The 25,884-nt window shown below is 36.5% G+C and overlaps 1 protein-coding gene across 1 annotated transcript in view; it reads right to left on the bottom strand.

Annotated features, from left to right (window-relative positions):
- ANKRD31 (ankyrin repeat domain 31) overlaps positions 1 to 25,884 on the bottom strand; it is a gene marked incomplete at its 3' end in the record, with an annotated part of 129,924 nt that overhangs the window by 12,303 nt on the left and 91,737 nt on the right. The window contains exons 21-24 of the mRNA XM_082836379.1: positions 19,683 to 19,779; positions 16,104 to 17,103; positions 10,460 to 10,600; positions 2,928 to 3,030 (exon numbers count right to left, since the gene is read on the bottom strand). Coding sequence (XP_082692505.1) covers positions 2,928 to 3,030; positions 10,460 to 10,600; positions 16,104 to 17,103; positions 19,683 to 19,779 — 1,341 coding nt within the window. The remainder of the gene's footprint in view (positions 1 to 2,927; positions 3,031 to 10,459; positions 10,601 to 16,103; positions 17,104 to 19,682; positions 19,780 to 25,884) is intronic.

Below are 25,884 nucleotides of genomic sequence, written 5' to 3'. Positions count from 1 at the left end.
GATCTTCTCAGTCTATTGGGGGTTAAGATTAGGTAACTAGCAATTATTTATAATATAGAGTGATATACATAAGATTTAACCATCTATTTACACAGTAGTATGCTAGAAACTATACAGTTAAAAACTTAAATAAAACTGAAAGTTTCTCTCTTTCTCTTTTTTTCACCTTGTCCAAATTTCATTTTTTCCAACAGTTATTTGCTTGGTTCCTGTACTAGGTTATCTAAACAAGGCATGTCTGAAAGTGAAAGGGAGTGGTACTAATAATTTTGCTGGATTAGGGACTGCCCTGGTCAAATGGGGATACATGGTCATCCTAGTTATGGGAAATGTAAATATCTCTTCCTAGTCCACTATTTCCAAAAAACAGTATTCTGAAGAGTGTGATCATCAAAAAGCATAAGAGAACAGATATGTTCATGATCTGAAGTAGGCTAATTAAATCCATGTGGACATGTTTTTCCTTTAGACTTTATGGTCTCTATGATGTCAGAGCCACAACTTCCATTACCACATTTTGATATGCAGAAGAGGGGAAAAGATTCTCTCCAGAATGCTTTGCTTGTAATAAGGTTAGAGACTTTACATTTGTCTAACTTACCAGGTCTTTGGATTTCTGTCAGGTACCACAAAACCAGGTACAAAAGAATCCTAAATCAAAGATGCTCAAACAAAACTTCAACAGCAGCCTACGGATGCCTGCAGGGACCTGTCTATAGATTCCTAGGTCCAGATCAAGGTAGCAAGATGCTGGTTGGCATACTGGCGCCTCCACAGTTCTCAAATTAGCACTAACATTTTCTGAAATATCTAAAGGAAAGAAAATTCAGGATTTCTGGACAGAAATTAGTAACAAGAAACTGTTTATACTGCAGGCAACAGGAGCAGCAATTCAGAACCCATTTTTTATTTCATGCTCATTTAGCAGAGGAACTGTGAGCCCTCTGAGGAAGAAGACGCATGGCTGGGGTTGGAAATACGTGCCTGGAGCTAGAAAATCTGAGGAGCAGATATGCTTTCTGATATGAGGAAGAACCTATATTTCTGCTTTGACTCTTAAGGATAGAAACTAGGAGAAAGGGTTTGCTTGACTTTCCTTCAAGTATGTGTGTGCGCACGTGCACGAGGCAGAGAGACGAGAGGGACAAGAGAGACAGAGAGACAGAGGGCTTGAGTGTACAAGCACAAAAGTGGGTGTGCTTTGGAATCAAAGTGAAGGGCTGAATATTAAGAATTTTCAAATTATTACCTGCATAAGAAATCAGATACTACTAGTCATTCAAAGTCAACAGTCAGGCTGGCTGCATAAGAATCAATCCTAAAAACTCAGGTTCCTTGGCCTATCTCTAAGATTAGATTAGGTAAGGAACCAAAGACCATGAATTACTACAACTCCTTCCAGTTTCGTAAGCTCTTTAACTTCCCCACAATTGTTTTATTTTATGTGTTTCCCCAAAATGATGAAAAATACTTTTGAGGCTATCCTTAGAAAACAGGGGAAAATGCATCTTATTCTGAAGCCAGTTTTTGAGACAAAGGTTAGAGTGAATTCAGTATAAACTTAGGAAGGTACTTTGAATTACTGGGATTTGTTGTAAGGAAAGGAGTAACCCTGGGAAACCCCTGGTTAGAGGCTTGTGATAGTAATCCTGTTTGGTTCTTGACTCTGGTTGTCACAGAATTATCATTTTTTGTTTTGTACCTCCTCTCCTCATATATTGTCCCCAACTGGTCTAAGACAGGGAAACTGGGGGAAAAAGAGGGTGCACTGCAGCAGAGAAGGGTGATACAACATTAGTTATGTCTGCTTTTCATAAATGTGTACTGCCCTTTCCAATAACTTCAAAATCGGCTGCTGACTGGTGAAGACCCCATTCTCTTCAGTTTTCTGAAGGTTTATTAGTGTACCCTAACAAGCAAAGACTTAATTCTAGTATCTAGGATCTATTTTTAGAAAATATGGAAAACTAACCAAATCATGCCTGCAGGAAGGAAAAAAATACCATTTTTCCCTTTTACATGACACTTAAAAAAAATCTACCTAAAGTAAGCACATCACAGATCCAGAGAAAGGAATTGTGAGAGAAGGTGTCATTCTTCTAGAATTTAAGTTAAACGGTGTTTAAACGGAGTGCTGTAAACAAACAAACAGAAAATAACAAGTTTTGGTGGAGATGTGGGGAAACTGGAACCCTTGCACCTTGCTGGTAGGAATATAAAATGATTCAGTTGCTGTGGAAAACAGTAATGGCTGTTCCCTCAAAAGTTAAACATATAATAACTATATAATATAGCAATTCCACTCCTTGGTATACACCCAAAAGAACTGAAAACAGGTATCCAAACAAATATATGTATACACCTGTTAATAGCAGCACTATGTCCAACAGCCAGAAAGTGGAAACCCAAATGTCCATCAAAGGATGAATAAATAAGTAAACTGTGGTTTATATATATATGTAATGGAAGCCATAAAAAGGAATGAAGTACTATTACAATGTAGATAATCCTTAAAAGCATTATGCTAAGTGAAAGGTGCCATACACAAAAGGTCATATATTGAAGGATTCCATTTATATAATATATTCAGCCTAGGCAAATCCATGCAGACAGGAAGCAGACTGGTAGTTCTCAGTGACTGGAGAGAGTGGGGAATGGGAAGTAACTGCTGAATGGGAAGTAACTGCTGAATGGGTATGGGTTTCTTTTTGGGGTGATGAAACTGTTTTGGAACTACGCAGAGCTGGTGGTTGTAAAACACTGTCAATGTACTAAATGCCACTGAATTGTTCACTTTAAAATGTTTATTTGAATATCATGTGAATTTAACCTGAATGGAAAAAAAAAAAAGACAAGTGCAATGCCTTCTCAGCAGATGTGGGTGTGTTTTCCCCACAACTAAGAAACAGATGTTGGTCTGCACATACCTGGAAGACAAGGTTGATGTTGCTGAGGTACCAAGTTTGGGTCTGGAGGCAAGGGTAATTCCTCAGAAATATACTTTAAAAGTTCCTTCCCCCGGTATGTTACCTGCACATAATTAAACACAGAACTTCAAAATCATATATTTTATCAGAAGCAAATACAGCTTTCTCCTGCAAATTGTAACTCCAGTAAAGTATTGATTGTTGTACATTATGTACTGGCAAACTAGCCCACAGCCAAATCTGGGCTGCCATCTTTTTTGTAAATAAAGTTTTACTAGAACACAGTGATTCCCATTCATTTACTTAACATCTATGGCTGCTTTTATGCTACAGCAGGATGGAGTAGTTTTGACAGAGACCATATGCTCACAAAGCCTGAAATATGTATTATCTGGCCCTTTACAGAAAAAATTGCTGATCCCTGATATGTACCATTAATTCTCTCATATGTTCACTTATTCAACAAATATTAATCCAGCACCTGCTACTTTATAACTTTAAAAAATTAATGTTGCATTAATAAAATTAAGTTATAAAAGTAAAATGATACTTTTCTACAAATCAGATACACAGCTGGTTACATTAACTGCATTTTAGGTCTATACATCAACGTTTTTTTGTTTTTCTTGGTTTGTTTTTGAACTTAGTTATTGTGTATCAGCCCAAAAGGTCAGAGCTTAGAAATATGTACATACAAATGGGCTGGACTGAGGTAGACTGGCAAACACCTGCCAGAAATGTTCTGAGTCCAAGGGTCTTTGCGTCCTCCAGACCTAGTTCTAGAGCAGTCTAATAGTATACTCCCAGAAGCTAGGTTCACTATGGTTAAACCAGCAAGTCTCAACTTGGACATCCCTTCCTCCAGGATGCCTTCCTATAACTGCTAAGCTCAAGTAATGACCCTCCTCTAGGATCCCATAAAGTCTGTGCTCATATTTCTGTCAAGGCACTTATCCCACTTAAAGGAAATTATGTATTAATGTGTCCGTTTCCATTGAACTATAGGCTCCTTGAAGAAGGATCTGTATAATATTAATTTTTATTCTCTAGCTCTTCATATAGTGCCTGACAATACTAAGAAAAAGCTCTTAAGTCCCAGCTCTTAAGCAAAATTCTTAAAATTCTCTGAGCCTGAGTTTGTGCATCTGTTAAATGAGTATCTCCAGATTTTTAAGTTGGGAGGAGTAAAGGAGATAATATATATGATAATATATACTTTTGGCATGCTGTCTAGCACATCCTGAGTGCTCAGTAAATGCTTGTTACTGAACAGAGCGAGGAAGGCCTAAGGAATACAGAATGGTTAGGCAGACTTTTAGCTCAATCCTATGACTAAACAAAGCTTGGTAATGTTAATGAAACAGACCTGGCCTACTCAGTATGCTAAACCCTCCTCACTTGCCAGGGAAAAAGAGCGGTGAGGCCACTGAATGCCACCTGTCATTTCTCCAAACAACTAACAGTTAACAACAATGGATTTTGAACATTTATCCAAAAACAGCAGAATATACATTCTTTTCAAGTGCACATGGAACATTTTCCAGGACAGATCACATACTAGGCAACAAAACAAATCTCAATAAATTTAAGAAGACTAAAATCATATCAAGCATCTTTTCCAACCACAACACTATGTGACTAGAAATCAACTACAAGAAAAAAAACTGCAAAATATCCTCACAAACACGTGGAGGCTAAACAATATGCTACTAAACAACCAACAATTCACTGAAGAAAGCAAAGAAGAAAAAAAAATACCTAGAGACAAATGAAAACAAAATCATGATTATCCAAAATCTATGGGATGCAGCAAAAGCAGTTGTAACAGGGAAGTTTATAGTGACACAAGCTTACCTCAGGAAACAAGAAAAAATCTCAAATAAATGACCTAATCTTACATCTAAAGAAACTACAGAAAGAAGAACAAACAAAACCTAAAGTTTGTAGACGGAAAGAAATCATAAGGATTAGAGCAGAAATAAATGACACAGAGACTAAAAAATAGAAAAAGTCAATGAAACTAAAATCTGGTTCTTTGAAAAGATAAAATTGATAAACCTTTAGTCAGACTTATCAAGAAAAAAAGGGAGAGGGCCCAAGTCAATAAAATCAGAAATGAAAAGGAGAAGTTACAACCAACACCACAGAAATATCAAGGATCTTAAGAGACTACAAACAACTACATGCCAATAAAATGGACAATCTAGAATGGACAAATTCTTAGAAATGTACAATCTCCCCACACTAAACTAGGAAGAAGTAGAAAATCGGAATAGACCAATTACCAGTAATGAAATTGAATAAGTAATTTAAAAACTCCCAACAAACAAAAGTAAAGGACCAGATGGCTTCACAGGTGAATTCTACCAAACATTTAGAGAAGAGTTAACACCTATCCTTCTCAAACTATTCCAAAAAACTGCAGAGGAAGGAACACTTTCGAACTCATTCTAGAAGGCCAGCATCACACTGATACCAAAACCAGACAAGATATCACAAAAAAACCTCACAAAATTACAGCTAATATCACTGATAAACACAGACACAAAAATCCTCACAAAATATTAGCAAACAGAATCCAACAATACATTAAGAGGACCATACACCATGATCAAGTGGGATTTATCCTAGGGATGCAAGGATTTTTTGATGTCTGCAAATCGATCAATGTGATATACTATATTAACAAACTGAAGAATAAAAATCATATGATCACCTCAATAGATGCAGAAAAAGCTTTGACCAAATTCAACATCCATTTATAATAAAAACACTCCAGAAAGTGGGCACAGAGGGAATATACCTCAACATAATAAAGATCACATATGACAAACCCATAGTTAACATCATACTCATGGTGAAAAGCTGAAAGCATTTCCTCTAAGATCAGAAACAAGACAAGGATGCCCATTCTTGCTAGTCCTAGTATTCACATAGTATTGCAAGTCCTAGCCACAACAATCAGGCAAGAAAAAGAAATAAAAGGCATCTCAATTGGAAACACATAAGTAAAACTGTCACTGTTTGCAGATGACATGATACTATACATAGAAAATACTAAAAACACCACCAGAAAACTACCAGAGCTCATCAGTGAATTCAGAAAAGCTGCAGGATACAAAATTAATATATTGTTGCCTTTCTATACATTAACAATTAACTATGTATGCATATGGCTGATTCACTTTGTTGTACAACAGAAACTAACATGGCATTGTGAAGCAATTATACTCCAATAAATATGTATTTAATAAAAAAACAAATGAACCATCAGAAAGAGATTAAGGAAACAATCCTGTTTACCATTCCATCAAAAAGAATAAAATACCTAGGAATAAACCTACTTAAGGAGGTAAAAGTCCTGTACTTGGGAAACTGTAAGACATTGATGAAAGAAACTGAAACTGAAACAAACAAATGGAAAGAAAAACATGTTGTTGGACTGGAAGAATTAATATTGTTAAAATGACCATACTACCCAAGGCAATCTACAGATTCAATGCAACCCCTATCAAAATACCAATGGCATTTTGCACAGAACTAGAACAAATAATTTAAAAATTTGTATAAAAACACAAAAGACCTGAATAGCCAAAACAATCTTGAGAAAGAAGAACAGAGCTGGAGGAATCATACTCCCTGACTTCAGATTATACTACAAAGCTACAGTAATCAAAACAGTACGGGCACAAAAACACACACACACAGATCAACAGAACAGAATAGAGAGCCCAGAAGTAAACCTATGCACTTATGGTCAATTAATCTATGACAAAGGAGGCAAGAATATACAATGGAGAAAAGACAGTCTCTTCAATAAGTGGTGCTGGGAAAACTGGACAGCTACATGTAAAAAAATGAAATTAGAACATTTCTCATACCATATACCAATCCAAATGGATTGAAGACCTAAATGTAAGACTGGAAATCATAAAATTCCCAGAAGAAAACATAGGCAGAACACACTTTGATATAAATCAGAGCAATATTGTTTTGGATCTGTCTCCTAAGGCAAAGGAAACAAAATAAAAAATAAACAAATGGGACCTACTTAAACTTAAAAGCTTTTGTACAGCAAAAGAAACCACTGACAAAATGAAAACACAACCTACTGAAGGGGAGGAAATACTTGCAAATGATATAACTATTTGCAAGTATTAAGGGGGTAATATCCAAAATGTATAAACAGCTCATACAACTCAATATCAAAAAACAAACAGCCTGGTCAAAAAATGGGCAGAAGACCTGAATAGAAATTTTTCCAAAGAAGACATACAGATGGCCAACAGTCACATGAAAAGATGTTTGACACTGCTAATCATCAGAAAAATGAAAATCAAAACCACAATGAGGTATCACCTCACACCTGTCAGAATGGCTATCATCAAAAAGAATACAAATAACATATGTTGGCAAGGCTGTGGAGAAAGGGGAACCCTTTCGTATGCTGTTGGTGGGAATGTATATTGGTGCAGCCACAGTGGAAAACAGTATGGAGATTTCTCAAAAAACTAAAAATAGAACTGTCATATGATTCAGCAATTCCAGTCCTGGGTATATATCTGAAAAAAAAAAACCCCAAAAACACTAATTTGAAAAGGTACATGCACCCAATGTTCATAGAAGCATTATTTACAGTTGCCAAGATATGAAAGCAACCTAAGCGCCCATCAACAGATGAGTGGATAAAGAAGATGTGGTATATATGTACGATGGAATATCACTCAGCCATAAAAAAGAATGTAAACTTGCCATCTGCAACAACATGGATGGACCTGGAGGGTATTATGCTACGTGAAATAAGTCAGACAGAGAAAGACAAATACTCTGTTATCAGTTATATGTGGAATCTAAAAAATAAAATGAATGAATATAACAAAACAGAAACAGACACAGATAGAGAAAATAAACTAGTGGTTACCAGAGTGGAGAGGGAAGAAGGGCAAGATAGGGGTAGGAGATTAAGAGGTACAAACTACTATGTATAAAATAAATAAGCTATGAGGATATATTGTACAGCACAGGGAATATAGCCAATATTTTATAATAAATTTGAGTATAATCTATAAAGATTTTGAATGACTATGTTGTACAGCTGAAATCAACTATACCTCAGAAATAATAAAGTTTACCTGCAAGTATATAAAAAGAAGAAAGAATGGATTTTGTTCACATTATCACCCTGGCAATATCCAACACACCTTATACACTCATCAATGTGTAGGCTCAGTATGTTTTCACCTATGTCTCAGATTTAAAGTATATTTTTATCAGTTAGTGCTGGGTAAAATTTTACCTTAGTAGCCTTAGAGGTCATGAGTCCCTATAGGTCCCAGACATCACTAGGGATAATTCACACATTCAAAGAACACAGCTTTAAGAAAATCCACTGAGTTAAAAATCTATTTTCCACAAGGTAGGAGTGATTTAATGAACAAGGATAACAATGAACAGAACTCAAACTGAACAGGCACTAGGTCACTTCAGGAGACTGAAGTGGCAAGAGGAGTGAGTGATGTCCAGTGGAGTACGCATGAGGATTCCCTTGGCAAAGCTGTACAGCAGCTCAGCTGCTTGGGTACGAGGTATGAGTCATCTCCGTGTCTAGTGGCTGTGTCATTCTGTCTGATGTAGGACAAGACCTAGTTTTCTGGCATTTCTTGCCTGACAACCAACCAGTCCTGGCTCTATAGCCCCACCACTGTACTAGGAACTAGTCGGTGGAAATGTTCACATTTACCGAGGTAGCAAAAAGCTCCTATCAAGAAGTGACTGTGAATTCAGGAGTTACCCCAAGACAAGAGGGGTAGAGGTTACTGTGGCAAATTTTAAAAGAGGCTTTAAAAAATTGTAAACAAACTCACTGGGGCAGTGCTTCTCAGCTTGTGGTATTTACTAGAAGTACATGAGTGTCCTACAGTAATTTTTGAAACTATTTCCATTTCTAGGATAATTAAAAAAAAATCTAAGCTTGCTCAGATAATCTGTATGAGTATCTTATATCCAAGAATTGCCCTAATTTTAGTGCCCACATTTGTATTTGGCTTCACTATCACATAGATGTTAAACAATATGACTCCAATTGACATGGCTAATGAGAAAAGACCAGAGGCAATGTGATATGTAAATGAGGCATATAAGTACAGAGTGAGAGCCAAATGATATCACAGCCAGCTATTCAAAAGCAGAAAATGCAGTAGTTCCAACAGAGAAAAAGAGTGGGAGGACTGAGTCATCATCAGTGGGCCACAGGCATGTTAAGCTCAAAACAACCTAAGCTACAGCAATTAGTACCATATTCACACTGTGAGCATAGATTCAGTTTCAGCAAAACAATATCATCTATCATGAATTTAAGAAACTTTGCAATAAAAAGGGATTTCCATGGGTAAAATGTTAATTACTAACATGCAAATATGATTTATGAATCCATGGAAAGGATTAGGCAGGTTGAATTGAAAGCAGATGGCCTGGTGACTCCAGTGGTGGGAAATAAAAAATAATAATAATACAGGAAAAAAGGAACACAGAGAGACTATAATATAAAGCAGAGAAAATTTAAAATGTGCTCATGTAAGTGAAGGAACTGAAACACTGTTCTGGAAGCACCTGCAACAGAGGTCTAGGAGACCAGAATGCAGAGTTTAGGAACTAAGACTGAGATAGGAGCTAGGAAGGAGAGTGGGCAGAGCTGAGTTGGACAAAAAACGAGAGAGGAAACCACCTTCTATTACTGGTGCACTGAGACTTACTGTAATGGCTAGTGGAGGTTAAAGGTATTTGCAGTTCTGTGAAACAGTAATGGTGACTGTCTGATGACTCACACTTTCCTGGGTGAATCATTGCAATACTGTTCCCTGAAGGGGTGCCATGGACATCTGGAGGTGGCTGATCACTGGACCTCAAGGGTGTCAGTCATCGATACTCTTCAAATTGGTTATTAAACTGGGCTTATAACTCAGAAGTCAGAACTGAGGGGGAGACCACTAAGTCTGGGAAGTCTGAATAAAAATTCAGAAATATTTTTTGGGGAGGCTAGCAATTCATGGATAAGACTATGTTCAAACATAAAAGTGCACCATAACTTCTGTGTGTCTTAGGCCCCTTTATCATAATTTTCGTCTTTAGGGGAATATTTTGCTTTATTTTATCAGAATACTAGTAACATATTAATTAAATTATCAATTCACCAGTGGTTCCAAATTTTCTATGTGGAGTCACAGGGACCTGCAATCACTGTGGAGGTGAGGTGGCAGGGACAAGAGGGGAAGATCGGAGGCATTCAATTTGCTGAGACTAGGTGAGGAACAAGGAAGGAGAGGCTCAGTTAGCTGTGCAATCCTGCTGTGGGGAATTCTGGCAAATAGGAATTGTGGGAGAAAGCATGTAGCACACTGCAGAAGGGATGCATGAGGACAAAACTAATTTGGAGAACTTTCAGATTTCTTAAAAAAAGGAATTAGTTTTATCATAAAAAAATATGTACCTTTCCATTTGAATATGAAGTTAAAGATAACTTAAGAATGACCCACCTTACTCCAAGCATAATTCCAGGTCACGTAACTATCAGCTCCTAGAAGATCCTTGAGCCAGATGACTGGGTTTTGATAAATCTGACCATTTTCTACCTTAATTTTGCCATTCAATAAAACACTGGCTTTATGGGTAGTCTCCTGAGGTGAAAAATAAAACAAAAATTAGGATTAAAAAGTATCTGAAATATATGAACTTCTGCTTCTGTCTATGATGAAGTAACAGGGACCAGATTTACCCTAACACATGACACAACCAAAAAAAAAGGCAAACTAAATATATGAAACAATGGTTTCCAAGATACCAAACATCAGGGAACAAAGTATAGTGATCCTGAGAAATGAGAAACTAATGAGGTGAGCCCTATAATTGTCCCAACTCACTGCCTTGAGAGTTTCCATGTCATGTTACAGAGAGAGGGCATCCAGGCAAAACCCGTGGATTCTCTGAGTTGAATAGACAGAGCATAGTCTAGGGAGGCATGATGGCTAGAGTTTGCAGGACAGACTACTGAAGAAGAGAGAAATATATATAGAGAGAACTCCGCAGATCTTCAGAGAACTCTGCAGAACTCTGCAGATCTTCCGCTGAGCTGTGATTGGCCATGTGTGTGAGGAAATTACCCAAGCCTGGGAAAAGAACTACTTGAAAGAAGTAGAGGTAATGGCATTCTCGGGCATTCTCAAAGTGCAGAAATAGCACCCGTTCCCAATAGTAAGACTAGAAAAACCTCAAAACTGATGGGGCATTGGGAGGTACACAGAAGAGTCTTGCCTCTGTAGTGGGATATAATTAGCCTTAGACTGAACACTGCTCCAATCCTGCCTAACAAATTATAAAAGCAAGACCCAAAAGGATAAAACTGTTTCTGTGTAAATTAACTATATTCTAGAACAAATATCCAAAATATTTTTAAGAATAAAAACATATCTGGCATCCAACAAGCTAAATTTCACAATTCTGGGATCCAATAAAAAATTAACAGGCCTAGAAACAGGTAGGAAAATAAATCCATATGGAGGAGAGAAAGCAATCAATTGAAAATGACTGAGAACTCTCAAAGATGTTAGAATTAGCAGATAAGGACATTAAATAGTTATTATATTCCACATGTTCCAAATGTTACATGGAGATATGGAAGATATAAAAGAAGACTCAAATCAAACTTCTAGAGATGAAAATTACAACATATGAAATGAAAAATACAGTGGATGATATTAACAGATTAGACACTGCAAACAAAAAGATTAGTGAATTCAAAGACACAGGAATAGGAATGGCATAAAAAACCCACAGAGCAAAGAGAATTTAAAAATAAGATCATCACAGTGAATTGTGGAATGATTTTAAGCAGCCTAATATATATGTAATGGGAATTCAAAAACGAGGGGAGGGAAGAAAAAATATTTGAAGAAATAATAGCTGAAATTTTTCTAAATTTGGAAAAAAAATTTCCAAATTCTTCTGTTTAACCTGTACTGGTGAGACAGAGTCTCTACCTTTGCAAGGTGCTACTGAGACTATTGGGGTCCTGCTCACACTTGCCCTGGCTTGTAAGGTGGTGGTTTCACGTCAGGAGAGGCAAGTTGAAAAGGCAAGAGGCTAGTGTGCCCCTTTCCACTAAATGCTCAGATCCTAAAGCAGGGGTATAATTCAGAGAGAAGTTGCCATGTTCCTGCCCTAAGCTCCAGAGCCATGGCACAAATATTTTGCCTGGGAACAATAACAAACGTAAGAGAAGATGGGGATCAATACACAGACTTGCTACAATACATTGCCTACTCTAAAATATCTAAAATGCCCAGTTCCAACAAAAAATTATGAGACATGTGAAGAAACAGGAAGTATGACACATACAGCAAAATAAACTAACGAAAAAGCAACATAAACTGCCTGTGAGAATGACCAGGTGTTAGATTTAACAAAGACTTCAAAACAGCCGTTTAGAGCTTCCCTGGTGGTGCAGTGGTTGAGAGTCCGCCTGCCGATGCAGGGGACATGGGTTCGTGCCACGGTCCGGGAAGATCCCACATGCCTCAGAGCGGCTTGGCCCGTGAGCCATGGCCGCTGAGCCTGCGCGTCCGGAGCCTGTGCTCCGCAACGGGAGAGGCCACAACAGTGAGAGGCCCGCGTACCGCAAAAAAACAAACAACAACAACAAAAAACAGCCGTTTATATACATGTTCAAAGAACTAAAGGAAACCATAATTAAGGACGGAAAGCAAGGTATGATAACAATATCACATCAAACAGAAAGTATCAATAAAGAAACAATTTATTAAGAAACAAAAAGAAGTTGAGTTGAAAAGTACAATAACTAAAATGAAAAATTTAATAGAGAGGCTCAACAGATTTTCAATGTCAGAAGAAAGAGTTAGTGAATTTGAAGAGAGATCAATAGAGATTATGTAAGCTGAAGAAGAAAAAGAAAAAAGAGTGAAGAAAAATGAAAAAGCTTCAGAGAAATGTGGGACACCATTAAGCACACCAACATATGCATAATGGGAGTACCAAAAGGACAGGAGAAAGGAGCAGAAAAAATATTTGAAGAAATAATGGCTAAAAATTTCCCAAATTTATTAAAAAACATTAATCTACATATTCAGGAAGCTCAGTGACGTCCAACAAGGATAAACACAAAGAGAGACAAAAATAGATACATAGTAAAAATACTGAAAGTCAAAGACCATAAGAAATTATTGAAAGAAGCAAGTGAAAAATGACTCATCACTTACAAGGTAAACCCCAAAAGATTAACAACTGACTTCTTATCAGAAACAATGAAAGCCAGAAGCAGTGGAATAACACACTCAAAGTACACAAAGAAAAACCTGTAACCAAGAATCCTATTTGCAGCAAATCTTTCAAAAATAAAGGTGATATAAAGACCTCTCTTGAGAAAATTTGTTGCTAGCAGACCTGCCTTACAAAAAATACTAAAGGAAGTTCTTCAGGTTGAAATCAAGTGACCCCCAAATGGTAATATGAATCCACATGGAAAAACAAAGAGCATCAGTAAGAGCACATATTATAAAAAACAGTATAAATGCACATTTCTTCTTTCTTTGCTTAACTGGTTTTTAAAACAATTGTACAAAACAATAGGGATATAATACATATATATTTGCAAAAGCACAAAGGCGGTGGGTGGAAGAAGTTTTACTGGGCCAAGAAAATGACTCCATATGGTAACTCAAATCCACAGGAACAAATGAAGAGAACCAGCAAGGATAAATAAGAAGGTTAATATATCAAAAGTTATAAATATAAACTTGCTCTCCTTTCTTCTCAGCTCCTTTAAAAGTCACAAAATTTTATAAAGTAATAATTATAACAATGAATTATTGGGTTTATAACATTTACAGATATATCAATAATATATATAATAATAATATCACAAAAGGGAAAGAGAAAAGTTGAGCAACACTATAAACTAACCAGACTGAACAGGCATCTATAGAAAACTTCTCCTAATGATAGGAGGATATATACATTCTTCTCAAGTACACATGGGACATCCTCTAGCATAGGCTACACACTATCTAAGCCACAAAATAAGTCACAGAAAATTTAAAAGGACCAAAATAATACAAAGTATGTTCTCTAAGAGCAATGGAATGAAATTAGAAATTAATAACAAAAAAATGAGAAACTCACAATTATGTGGAACTCAAACAACATACTCCTAAATAAACAACGGGTTAAAGAAGTAATCAAAAGGTAAATGAGAAAATACTTTGAGATGAATGAAAATGAAGGCAAAACATACTGAAACTTGTGGGATGCAGTAAAAGCAGTGGGTTAGAGGGAAATTTATAGGGGTAAATGCCTATATTGAAAAAGAAGAAAGATCTCACATCAATAATCTAAACTTACAAGAAAGACACTGGAAAGAAAACAGCAAACTAAACTAAAGCAAGCAGAAGGAAGGAAATAGTAAATATTAAAGTGGAAAAAGTAAAACATGCAATAGAAAAATAGAGAAAATCAAAAAAATCAAAATTGGTTCTTTGAAAAGATTAATAAAACTGACAAACCTTTAGCTAGATTAACCAAGAAAAGCAAGAGGGAAGACTCAAATTACTAAGAGCAAAAATGAAAATGTGGACATTACTACTGACCTTATAGAAATAAAAAGGACTATAAGAGACACTATGAACAGCTGTATGCCAATAAATTAGATGAAATGAGGAAATTCCTAGAAAGATACAAACTACCAAAACTGACTCAAGAAGAAATAGACAATCTGAAAAAAAAACTATAAAAAGTAGACACTGAATTAATAATCAAAAAACTATCAACAACAACAAAAAAGCCCAGGTACAGATGGTTTTACTGCTGATTACTAGAAAACACTTTTAAAAGACTTAATACCAATTCACAAACTCTTCCAAAAAACAGAAGAGAAGGAAACACTTTGGAATTCATTCTGTGAGACCAGTATTACTCTGAGCCCAAAACCAAAGACAACACAAGAAAACTACAGACCAATCTGCTTAAATGACTCTATGGACACCCTGTAGGAAGAAAGAGGAAAAAATACAAAAACAGTAGAAAACTTTTTTTTTAGCAATCATTTAGATTTTATACTTTGCGTATGTACATACATCAAAACTTGTCAAATTATATACTTTAAATACATGTAGCATATTGTATGTCAATTATATTTCAATAAAGCTGTTAAAAATAGCTGAAATACAAAGAATTATATTAGAATTTTATCATTGCTGATCCAGAGGAGTAACCACAGCTGTCAAAATTTTAGCTAATGTAACCAGTAACTGAAATTTGAGTTGCTTTGGCTAATGTGAAGTAGGTATTACTTAGCAATAAATTGGTTGACAGGCAAGCAAACAGGAACATCAAGGGATCTGAGATCAAGCTGCTAATTTAGTGTTTAAACTATAGTTTGGAGCATTAAAATTAAGTTTCTTTTGCTCCTAACTTATAAATAAAGCTTATTAACTAGGAAAAGTCTTATAATCCAGAAGTAGAAAGGGTTGAAAAAAGGGGTCATTTAGATTAAATTCCAATTAGCTTGGATTGGTTTTCTGTTGGACTGGTCCACAAGCAAAGCAGCATTCCAGGACCCTGCAAACTTTGCCACTCTTATATCCTCTTTCAAAAAATGAATAGGGGGAAAAGGGAAAGGAAGCCTCATTTGTAGGCATTTCTAGCAGAACCTTTTTTTTCCTCTTCTGTTATTATGCATATGTGATATTGTTTTAATTGAGTTATATTTACCCAAACTCCAAGTCACTTTCTGTTTCTAAATTGAGCTACTATGGAAGATGTGTTTATACTTAACCCTTATTAGGGGAAGCTTTAGCAGTACACACTGGTAGTTCCCAAAACTTTGGAACCAAACACAGCTCCAATTTATTATTTTTATTTTGTTCTTAAATCCTTCCTGCTGCAGTAAAACTAATTTTGGTCTGAGAGCCTAAAGGTGCTTGTAACTAAAATGTACAGGGCAATTTTAGAAGCATGATTTCACTTGCTAAGATATAATGGTCTCTCCATTCAAGAAGCCCAGCCAAACCCTATTCCCCTAATTAGAGCTAAACACTGACACTATGTGACAGCAACATTTACTCACTTACTTATAAAATTTACATAATTTTAGAGAAAAAAAAAGGATACCTGTGTTTTGAATTCCAGAATATTATTTCCCGGATTAATTCTTCCTAGCAACATCAGATCCTTTATCTGCATACATTTCTTTTTAGGAGTTGTGCTGTATTTTGAAGGATTTTTTACAGTATGTTGACGGCCAGACCCAGAGGAGGAGGAGCTCTGACTATCATTTGCATGTGGAACAGCAAGAGCTGATTTTCTAAGATAAGCTTTCACCTGATGCCCCGTATTACTGCCAAAGACATCAATCCCTTGATGCACCAGGGATTCTGATGTCCCCATATGTGGTTGCTGCGAAGCTGTTTTCCTGTTTCCTTTTTTTGGATCACAATTGGAAAGAGCCTGATCACAAATAATAGTTGATGGATTGGCATCATTGTGGGCAAATACACTTGCGGTTTCTGAAATCTTTAATGTGCCAGTTACTGCTGAAGGACTAAAGGACTCATGCCCTTTGGCTGTAGTAACTGTAAGATCATTTTCTTTTTGTGAATATTCTGCTTGAGCAATAAAAGAAATAGGTTGCGATTGTAATTTAATCTTCTTAGTGCCATCTGAAAGTCTGGATTTTGATAATCTATCTAAGGTACAGTCACTGACACTTTGTTTAGAATTCAGTTCATTTCCAGAAAATTCTTCCCTTCTCACTGTCTTTGAATTTAGACAAGTGTTGGTATTTTGGTTGTCATGCCAGATTTCCAAAGACAACTGTGTTTCCTGCATGCTTCCACAAACAAGGCTGACAGGAGAAACTGAACATGACTGGGGCTGTACTGAATTTTCCAGACTAGTAAACTCTTGGCTGTCCTTTTCATTAGAGATTTCTGAGCTCAATGGCAGCTTCTTGAAACTAAGACCAGACAAAGATGTAACATTCTTATAGTTCTGAATTTTCTGGCTTATTTTTTTCTGTTTTTTTGCTACAAGTAAAAGGCTCTTCTGCCTTGTGGCCAAGTTAGCTAGTTGGTCTCTCAGGACTCCATGCTTAAATGACTCTATGGACACCCTGTAGGAAGAAACAGAAAGAGGAAAAAATATAAAAACAGTAGAAAACTTTTTTTTAGCAATCATTTAGATTTTATACTTTGTGTCAAATTAATCAGCTCAAAGTACACAAGAGACTATCTTTGCAATGTATATTCTTTGAGAGGAAACTGTTGCTTTACTTGAGGTAAATAAGTTTGCCTTTTTTAGGTGACAGCGTGGTTATCCACATTTATATTCACATCATTACTTATCAGTTGTGAGTCAGCCCTAAAAGAGAAACAAAACTTGGGTTGTTTATCTAGATACCTAGTAGTTCTTTAGTTGGAAGGTATAAATTGATGGCCAAGGAGCAACACCATTCTTTAAGTTTGGAATTCGCTTACCTGTTTACAGTGAAATGGTGTATCAAGAAGTAAAATTTGGGAGTAAGTTCCACCCAAATTCCCTTAGTTATGGAGGACTGAGATTGTTTTGTGAATAATTATAAGTAAACTAGACCTGAGAAATGTCAATTCATCAAGTACTTATTGTATTGGGTTGGCCAAAAAGCTCATTTGGGTTTTTCCACAAGATGTTACGGAAAAACCCGAATGAACTTTTTGGCCAACCCAATAATTGTACTTTGAATCTGTAGTGAGGTACTTTGAAGTGATGACCCAGATAAGCATTATCCTGTGTGCCCTCCTTAAACCAAGTCTCTCAGGGGCTTGAAGACTGAGTGGGAGGAAACTGGCTCATCCACACCTGTCTTTTGGTTATACTCACCTATTCCACACTGATCTTCAGGATATTGGACACTTTGTTTCCAGTAGCTCTCAAAGTTTTTGGTTTCAGGACTTTTTTATACTCTTAAAAATTATTGAGGAATGCAAAGAGCTTTTGTTTATTTGAGTTATATCTATCAATATTTACTGTTTTAGAAAATAAGAGAAAATTTTAAAACACAAGACTACACAAGTGCACATTCCATTAGCTATTAGAGTGATGATATCATCACACGCCATGTGGCCTCTAGAAAATTCCATTGTACACTTATGAGAAAATGAGAGCAAAAGAGGGCAAATAACATCTTAATGTTATTAAAAATGGTTTCGGGGGCTTCCCTGGTGGCGCAGTGGTTGAGAGTCCGCCTGCGGATTCAGGGGACGCGGGTTCGTGCCCCAGTCCGGGAAGATCCCACATGCCGCAGAGCGGCTGGGCCCGTGAGCCATGGCCGCTGAGCCTGCGCGTCCAGAGCCTGTGCTCCGCAACGGGAGAGGCCACAACAGTGAGAGGCCCGCGTACTGCAAAAAAAAAAAAAAAAAAATGGTTTCGACTTCTTAGACCCCTTGAAATGGTCTCAGGGATCCTCAGGGACCATCTTTTTAGAGCAGCCGTTTTAAGAGAAAGCAATAGTATAGATACTTGTCTCTCTAACACAGTTTAGAGTTGTCGGTATTGAACTCCAAACCAACTGGATGTCAAAGCAAGTAGTAGATGTAAGTGGAAGAAGCATCAAGAAGAAATCAGATTAGCAAATAACTGGTAGTATAAAATGCAAGAAGCTGGATAGATAGAGAAGAAAGAAGAAATTAATATCACATTTAAAACTACGTGAAACAAAGAGTTCAGACAGAAAATACAAATGCTCTTTAAATTACAAGATTTTAAGGCAAATAGCAACATTAGTATGAAGACACACATATATAAAGGCATATTATTCAGCCACAAAAAAATAAATCCTGCCATTTGAGACATTGATGGATCTTGAGAGCACTATGCTAAGTGAAAATAGTCAGAGAAAGACAAATACTGTACGATCTCACTGATATTTGGAAGCTGAAACAAAAACAAAAAAGGCATAGATACAGAGAACAGATTGGTGGTTGGTGGAAGTGGAGGTGGCAGGTGGGTGAAATAGGTGAAGGTAATCAAAAGGTATAAATTTCCAGTTATGAAATAAATAAGGCATGGGAGTGTAATATATAGCATGGTGACTATAGTTGATAATACTGTATTACATATTTGAAAGTTGCTAAGAGAGTAGACCTTAAAAGTTCTCATCACAAGAGAAAAGAAAAAAAGAATAGAAAACTAAAAAAAATAATGCTCAAAACAAGAAAAAATCATATAACAAATTTCTCATAAAAAAGGATGATAAGAGATAAATAATCAATATAATCAGGATAAAACTCTTTAAGGACCCTGAGAGTTTAGAAGTACACAAAACCACAAAATATACATGATTAAACTGCTTAGAAGAACAACATTTGTGATAGCATAAAAGAAAAAATTTTAATGTAAAAAATGTGAGTTTACTAAGGAAAGAAATTTACTTATGGAATTCATAACCAGAAAGGCTTTCATAAAATTCATGGCTGTAGACAACTTTTTAAGATAGGAAAATGTCCTTTTCTGAACATTTCAAATAATAAAGTAGAAAAACATCTTTCTAGGAAGTATAATTCCTCATGGAGGTAATAGATTAGATGACCTCATAAAGTCCTTTTCTGGTCCCAAGCAACATTTGTAATCTTAAGAAATTCTAGGCCTACTGTAGATAAAAATAGATAAATTCTGAAAACTCTAAAGCATTCCTATTTTTTTTTTTTCACTCACCTGTATTTTTTAGCTAAATCATCCCTTTCTGCCTTCTGTTTGGTAAGCACGTTGTCCATAACCTCCTTTATCTCTAACATCTTATCAGTGTATTGTTCTAGAAACATGGTAATAAAATAAAAAGTCAGTTAATTGAGAGATAAATGTTAAATTTGGTCACATAGGACTTAGCCTTACTGTTAATTAAAAAGCCATTATTTCCCTAGGAATTATGTCACTCTATGGAAGTACCCTGAAGTGTATAAGTAAGAACATGGTATCAAGAAGAAGCAGGCCAGACTGAATTCTAATCCTGCTACCCCATTGACTAAGCTTTGTGAACCTGGACAAGTCACTGACCTCTCTGGTCAGCTTCCTTACCTGTGAAATGAGGGTAGTAAAGGAAAATAAATAGGAAGATAAATATTTTGTCTGTTAAAATTATGTACTTTTTAAAATACAAAAGGAATACATTGTCAATGTAAAGAAAATCTGCAAATAATATGAATGTTTACGGAGAAGAGAAGTCAAAGAGTATCCCACTCAACCACTCCTTCTCCTCAATATTTCACTCCATGAAAGAGATTGCTGTTAATACTTTGGTAGGGGTGTGTGTGTGTGTGTGTGTGTGTGTGTGTAAACTTTAAAATATATTTATATAATATATTGTTCTATACTATATTTGTACTATATATAACTTATACGTACTTAAAAATAAGAGTCACTATCAGTTCTTTTTTTAAATTAATTTATCTTTTATTTACTTTTGGCTGCGTTGGGTCTTCATTGCTGCACATGGGCTTTCTCTAGTTGTGGTGAGTGGGGGCTACTCTTCCTTGCAGTATGCAGGCTTCTCATTGTGGTGGCTTCTCTTGTTGCAGAGCATGGACTCTAGGCATGCAGGCTTCAGCAGTTGTGGCACGCAGGCTCAGTAGTTGTGGCTCGTGGGCTCTAGAGCACAGGCTCAGCAGTTGTGGCGCATGGGCTTAGTTGCTCTGTGGCATGTGGGATCTTCATGGACCACGGCTCGAACCCGTGTCCCCTGCATTGGCAGGAGGATTCTTAACCACTGCACCACCAGGGAAGTCCCACACTGTCAGTTTTTGTTCTTTACACTTAACACTTAGATAGGGCTATATGATATCTACAGTCACTTATTGATCTATATAAAATTACTTTTATAATAATTAAATTTTTCCTACTTTCTTCCATTGCTTCCCAAGGCATCATGACCTCCCGCATCACAGATTCACAGGATTTACATGTAAAGTCAGTTATGTCCAAACCCAGATTCCCAAATAGGAAATTTCGCTTAGATGAATACATTTTATTTCTTTTAAGCCTACCTGCTATTCATTTCATTTTTGGCTTTGTTTCTTAAGCTTTTTCCTAATTCTTTTAGACCAATGCATATTTTTCTAGATAATTTAACTAGACAAAATCAGTGGTGAAAAATGACATGAAGTTCACAGTTGGAATTTACTCCAGAACCTCTCTCTGCAAATCAAGACAAATAAGTATAGAGTCTGTTCCCAGACTAGTTTCTATCTCCCTATTATTATGGCAAAAGATTAGTTTCACGATGTGATGCATATGCTAACAAAGGGGAGAAACTTGTATGATAATTAAGAATTTAGATATAAACTTTTTAGCAGATTTGACACTTTAATAAAAAACATTTACATTATCTATGTCTCCTGTTACATTTGGGTTTTCTAACTGAATTTTAAACCACTGGTAAAAATAACATTATCATAGTAACCAAAAGATTCTATATATTTCTATAAGAATGGATATAAAGATGTTTTACATGTAACTTGATACTATATACTTATTTATCAAAGAGACAAAATTAATCAATGGTATCTTAGAGAAAACCTAGAAATTGCCCTAATATGTGTAAGATTTTAATATGTGATAATAAGGCACTGTAAACAATGAAGATGAGAGGAATTATTCAACAAATAAGACTAGGCAAATGGGGTAGTAATATGGGGGAAAGCCCTATCCTATCCTTATACCATACGTGGCAGAGAAATTTCAGTTGAATTATAGAGTTAAGATGCTTAGAAAAAAAACATATAAAATGTTTAAAATGAACATTTTTTTCTGTCTCAATTCAGTTGAGGCACTAAAAATATTTGACATCAATGTATATTAAGACATCAACAAGAAAAATTTACAAAGAAATGTACAAAAAAAAATTCGTTACTCTTGGATCCCTCAACCAGATCAAAGATACAAAAGATGTCAGAATATGGAGGTGGTGACTTTGTAAAGCTGTTTCTTTAGAGAGCTGTAGCTTAACTGGGTGGGATTCTCTATGCTGAGCAGCAAAAGTGAAAGGCGAGGGCGTTTCTCCCCTTTACTTCAAGCCTAAAGGGGGAGTTTCTCAAAGGACTATTAAGAGTGTAACGACTTTCTATTGAGGTGACAATGGACTCATATCTGACTTCCTCTTTGACCTTGAACATCTAGAGGTTGAGACCCTGAAAAGCAGGGAGCTTCTACAGCAGGGCAAGGAGAAAGTTGCTGCTGTGCTAGGAATTGATTGTCCTTCCTTCTAACAGTGGGTCCAAGGAGCCAGGATCTTGAAGACAGTGTGGAGACTGCCCTGTGGTCCTGCTTATGAGGGTTTGTACCTGAGGGTGACAATCTGTGTAAGGTGGACCCAGGAAAAAAAAGAAGCTGAGAGGAGACTGAGAGGGCCCCGGGAAAGAAAAATGTGCACTGTCACATTATGGGAGCTATGTAGAAGTTTCAGAACAGCCTCAGAAATTTTGTTTTGAAGAAACTTAGTTTTAAACAACTGCAAAAGAGTGATGGCGCCAAACACAGTCAGGACTTGATCACCAGCCAAGAACTCTAGAGTCCTACTGCCTTACCTCTCCTCCCCTAAAGGGGCAATGAGACCAAAAATAGGGATCATGATTAGAATAGTCATGGTGATAACAGAATCATGGTTATAACAGAATAAAATTAAGTTACAAAGCCTGGGGGTGGGGAGGGGAGGAAAGTTTCTAATCTTAGAAGCATTAAAAGAAACAGCAAAGAGGCTGATACATTCTACTATACAGAATTTGAGAATTTCTGTATTTAAGCACACACTAACATGTTATGAATAAAAAGACAGTTAAGGGGTGAAAAAAGTATTTGCAGCAGTTATGGCAGAAAAGGGGTCAATAACTTGATTATATAAAATGGCTCCAATTTATTAACAAACAGGAACAGTCAGTTCATGAAACAGAAAATAAAACTAGTGAAAAAGTACCACTAATAAAATCAATAAGGCAGATGAAAATACAATGCATATTTTTTATTAAATTAGTAAAATTTTTTTTCTGTAAAATTATTTAAAATGAAAATACTGAGGCTATTAGCAGCGTGAAGGCAAACAAACATGAATGTGTGTTGGCAGAAGTACAAATTATTATGTAATACTTTAGGAAATCAATTTATCAATATGAACCAATAGATTTTATAATGTTTATATATTTTTGACCCAATAATTTCAATTATGTTAATTTTTCCTAAGAAGATAATCCTAAATCCAGAAAAAACTATGTGTTGTAGTGTAATAGCAAAAAATTATAAAAATCTAAATGCTCAACAAAAAGGGGAAAATTAAGTAAACCATAGAACATTTATTGAACATTTACTATGTAACCACTAAGAATGATGACTATGACAAAAAAGAATGTAAAAACAGCACATCTAGCACACCTACCAAAAAAGATATCCTACATCCAAAGACAAAGAAACCACAATGAGACAGTAGGAAGGGCACAATCGTGATAAAATCAAATCCCATACCTGCCAGGTGGGCAACCCACAAACTGTAAAATAATTATACCACAGAAGTTCTCCCAAAGGAGTGAAAGTTCTGAGCCCCATATCAGGCTCCCCAGCCTGGGGGTTTGGCAATGGGAGGAGGAGGCCCCAGAGAATCTGGCTTTGAAGGCCAGCAGGGTTTGATCACAGGAATTCCACAGCACTGCGGGAAACAGAAACTCCACTCTTGGAGGGTGCACACAAGGTCTCATGTGCACCAGGACCCAGGGAAAAAAGCAATGACTTCATTTTAGCCTGGGCCAGACCTACCTGCTAGTATTGGAGGGTCTCCTGCAGAGGTGGGGGGTGGCTGTGCCTCACTGCAGGGACAAAGACACTGGTGGCAGTAGTTCTGGGTAGTACTCATTGGCTTGAGCCCTCCTGGAGGGCACCATTTTCTCACCAAGACCTGGCCCCACCCAACAGCCTATGGGCTCCAGTGCTGGGACATCTTGGGCCAAACAACCAACAGGACAGGAAGACAGCTCCACCCATCAGCAGACAGGCTACTTAAAGTTTCCTGAGCACACAGCTGCTGGCTAAACACACCCCTTGACATGGCCCGCCCACCAGAGGGTCAACACCCAGCTCCACCCACCAGTGGGCAGGAAGCAGTCCCTCCCACCAGGAAGCCTGCACAAGCCTCTTATACAGCCTCATCCACTGGGTGTTGGGGTGGGGGCAGAACAGAAGAAGCAAAAAGAACTATAACCCTTCAGCCAGCAGAATGGAAACAGCAATCTCAGAAAGTTAAGACAAAATGAGACAGCAAAGGAATATGTCCCAGATGAAGGAACAAGATAAAACACCAGAAGAACAACTAAGTGAAGTGGAAATGGGCAATCCATCTGAAAAAGAATTCAGAGTAATGATAGTAAAGATGATCCAAGACTTTGAAAAAATAATGTAGGCAAGGATCGAGAAGATACAAGAAATGTTTAACAAAGACCTAGAAGAATTAAAGAACAAACAAAAAGAGGTGAAAAGTACAATAACTGAAATAAAAAATACACTAGAAGGAATCAATAGCAGAATAACTGAGGCAGAAGAACAGATAAGTGAGCTGGAAGCCAGATGGTGGAAATCACTGCTGCAAAAGAGAATAAAGAAAAAAGAATGAAAAGAAATGAAGACAGCCTAAGAGACCTCTGGAACAACACTAAATGCACCAACGTTCACATTACAGGGGTCTCAGAAGGAGAAGAGAGAGAGGAAGGACCTGAGAAAATATTTAAAGAGATAATAGCTGAAAACTTCCCTAACATGGGAAAGGAAATAGTCACCCAAGTCCAGGAAGCACAGATAATCCCAGGCAGGATAAACCCGAAGAGAAACATGGTGAGACACATAGTAATCAAATTGACAAAAATTAAAAACAAAGACAAAATATTAAAAGCTACAAGGGAAAAACAACAAATAACGTACAAGGGAATTCCCATAAGGTTATCAGCTGCTTTCTCAGCAGAAAACCTGCAGGCCAGAAGGGAGTGGCACAAAATACTTAAAGTGATAAAAGGAGAGAACCTACAACCAAGAATACTCTATCCAGCAAGGCTCTCATTCAGATTTGATGGAGAAATCAAAAGCTTTACAGACAAGCAAAAGCTAAGAGAATTCAGCACCATCATACCAGCTTTGCAACAAATGCTTAAGGAACTTCTCTAGGTGGAAAAGAAAAGGACACAACTAGAAATGAGAAAATGATGAATGGAAAAGCTCACCAGTAAAGGCAAACATATAGTAAAGGTAGGAAATCATCCACACACAAATATGATATCAAAAACAGCAATCGTGAGGAGAGTACAAATTCAGGATACTGGAAATGCATTTGAAATTAAAAAAAACAGCATTTAAAACAATCTTGTATATGTATATAGACTGCTATATTAGAACCTCATGGTAACCACAAACCAAAAATCTACAATAGGTACACAAACACAAAAGAAAAAGAAATCCAAACACAACACTAAAGTTAATCATCAAATCACAAGAGAAGAGAACAAAAGAGTAAGGGAGAAAAAAGACCTAGAAAACCAAATCTGAAACAATGAATAAAATGGCAATAGGAACATACATGTTGATAATTATCTTAAATTAAAATGTATTAAATGGCCCAACCAAAAGACATAAACTGGCTGAATGGATACAAAAACAAGACCCAAATATATGCTGTCTACAAGAGACCCACTTCAGGTCTAGGGACATACAGACTGAAAGTGAGGGGATGGAAAAAGGTATTCCATGCAAATGGAAATCAAATGAAAGCTGGAGTAGCAATACTCATATCAGACAAAATAGACTCTAAAATAAAGACTGTCACAAGAGACAAAAAAGGACACTACATAATGATCAAGGGATCAATCCAAGAAGAAGATATAACAATTGTAAATAT

Source organism: Leucopleurus acutus (assembly GCF_964270905.1).
Source record: "Leucopleurus acutus genome assembly, chromosome: 3".
Classification (NCBI taxonomy): domain Eukaryota; kingdom Metazoa; phylum Chordata; class Mammalia; order Artiodactyla; family Delphinidae; genus Leucopleurus; species Leucopleurus acutus.
This window is presented reverse-complemented; position numbering and strand designations above follow the sequence as displayed.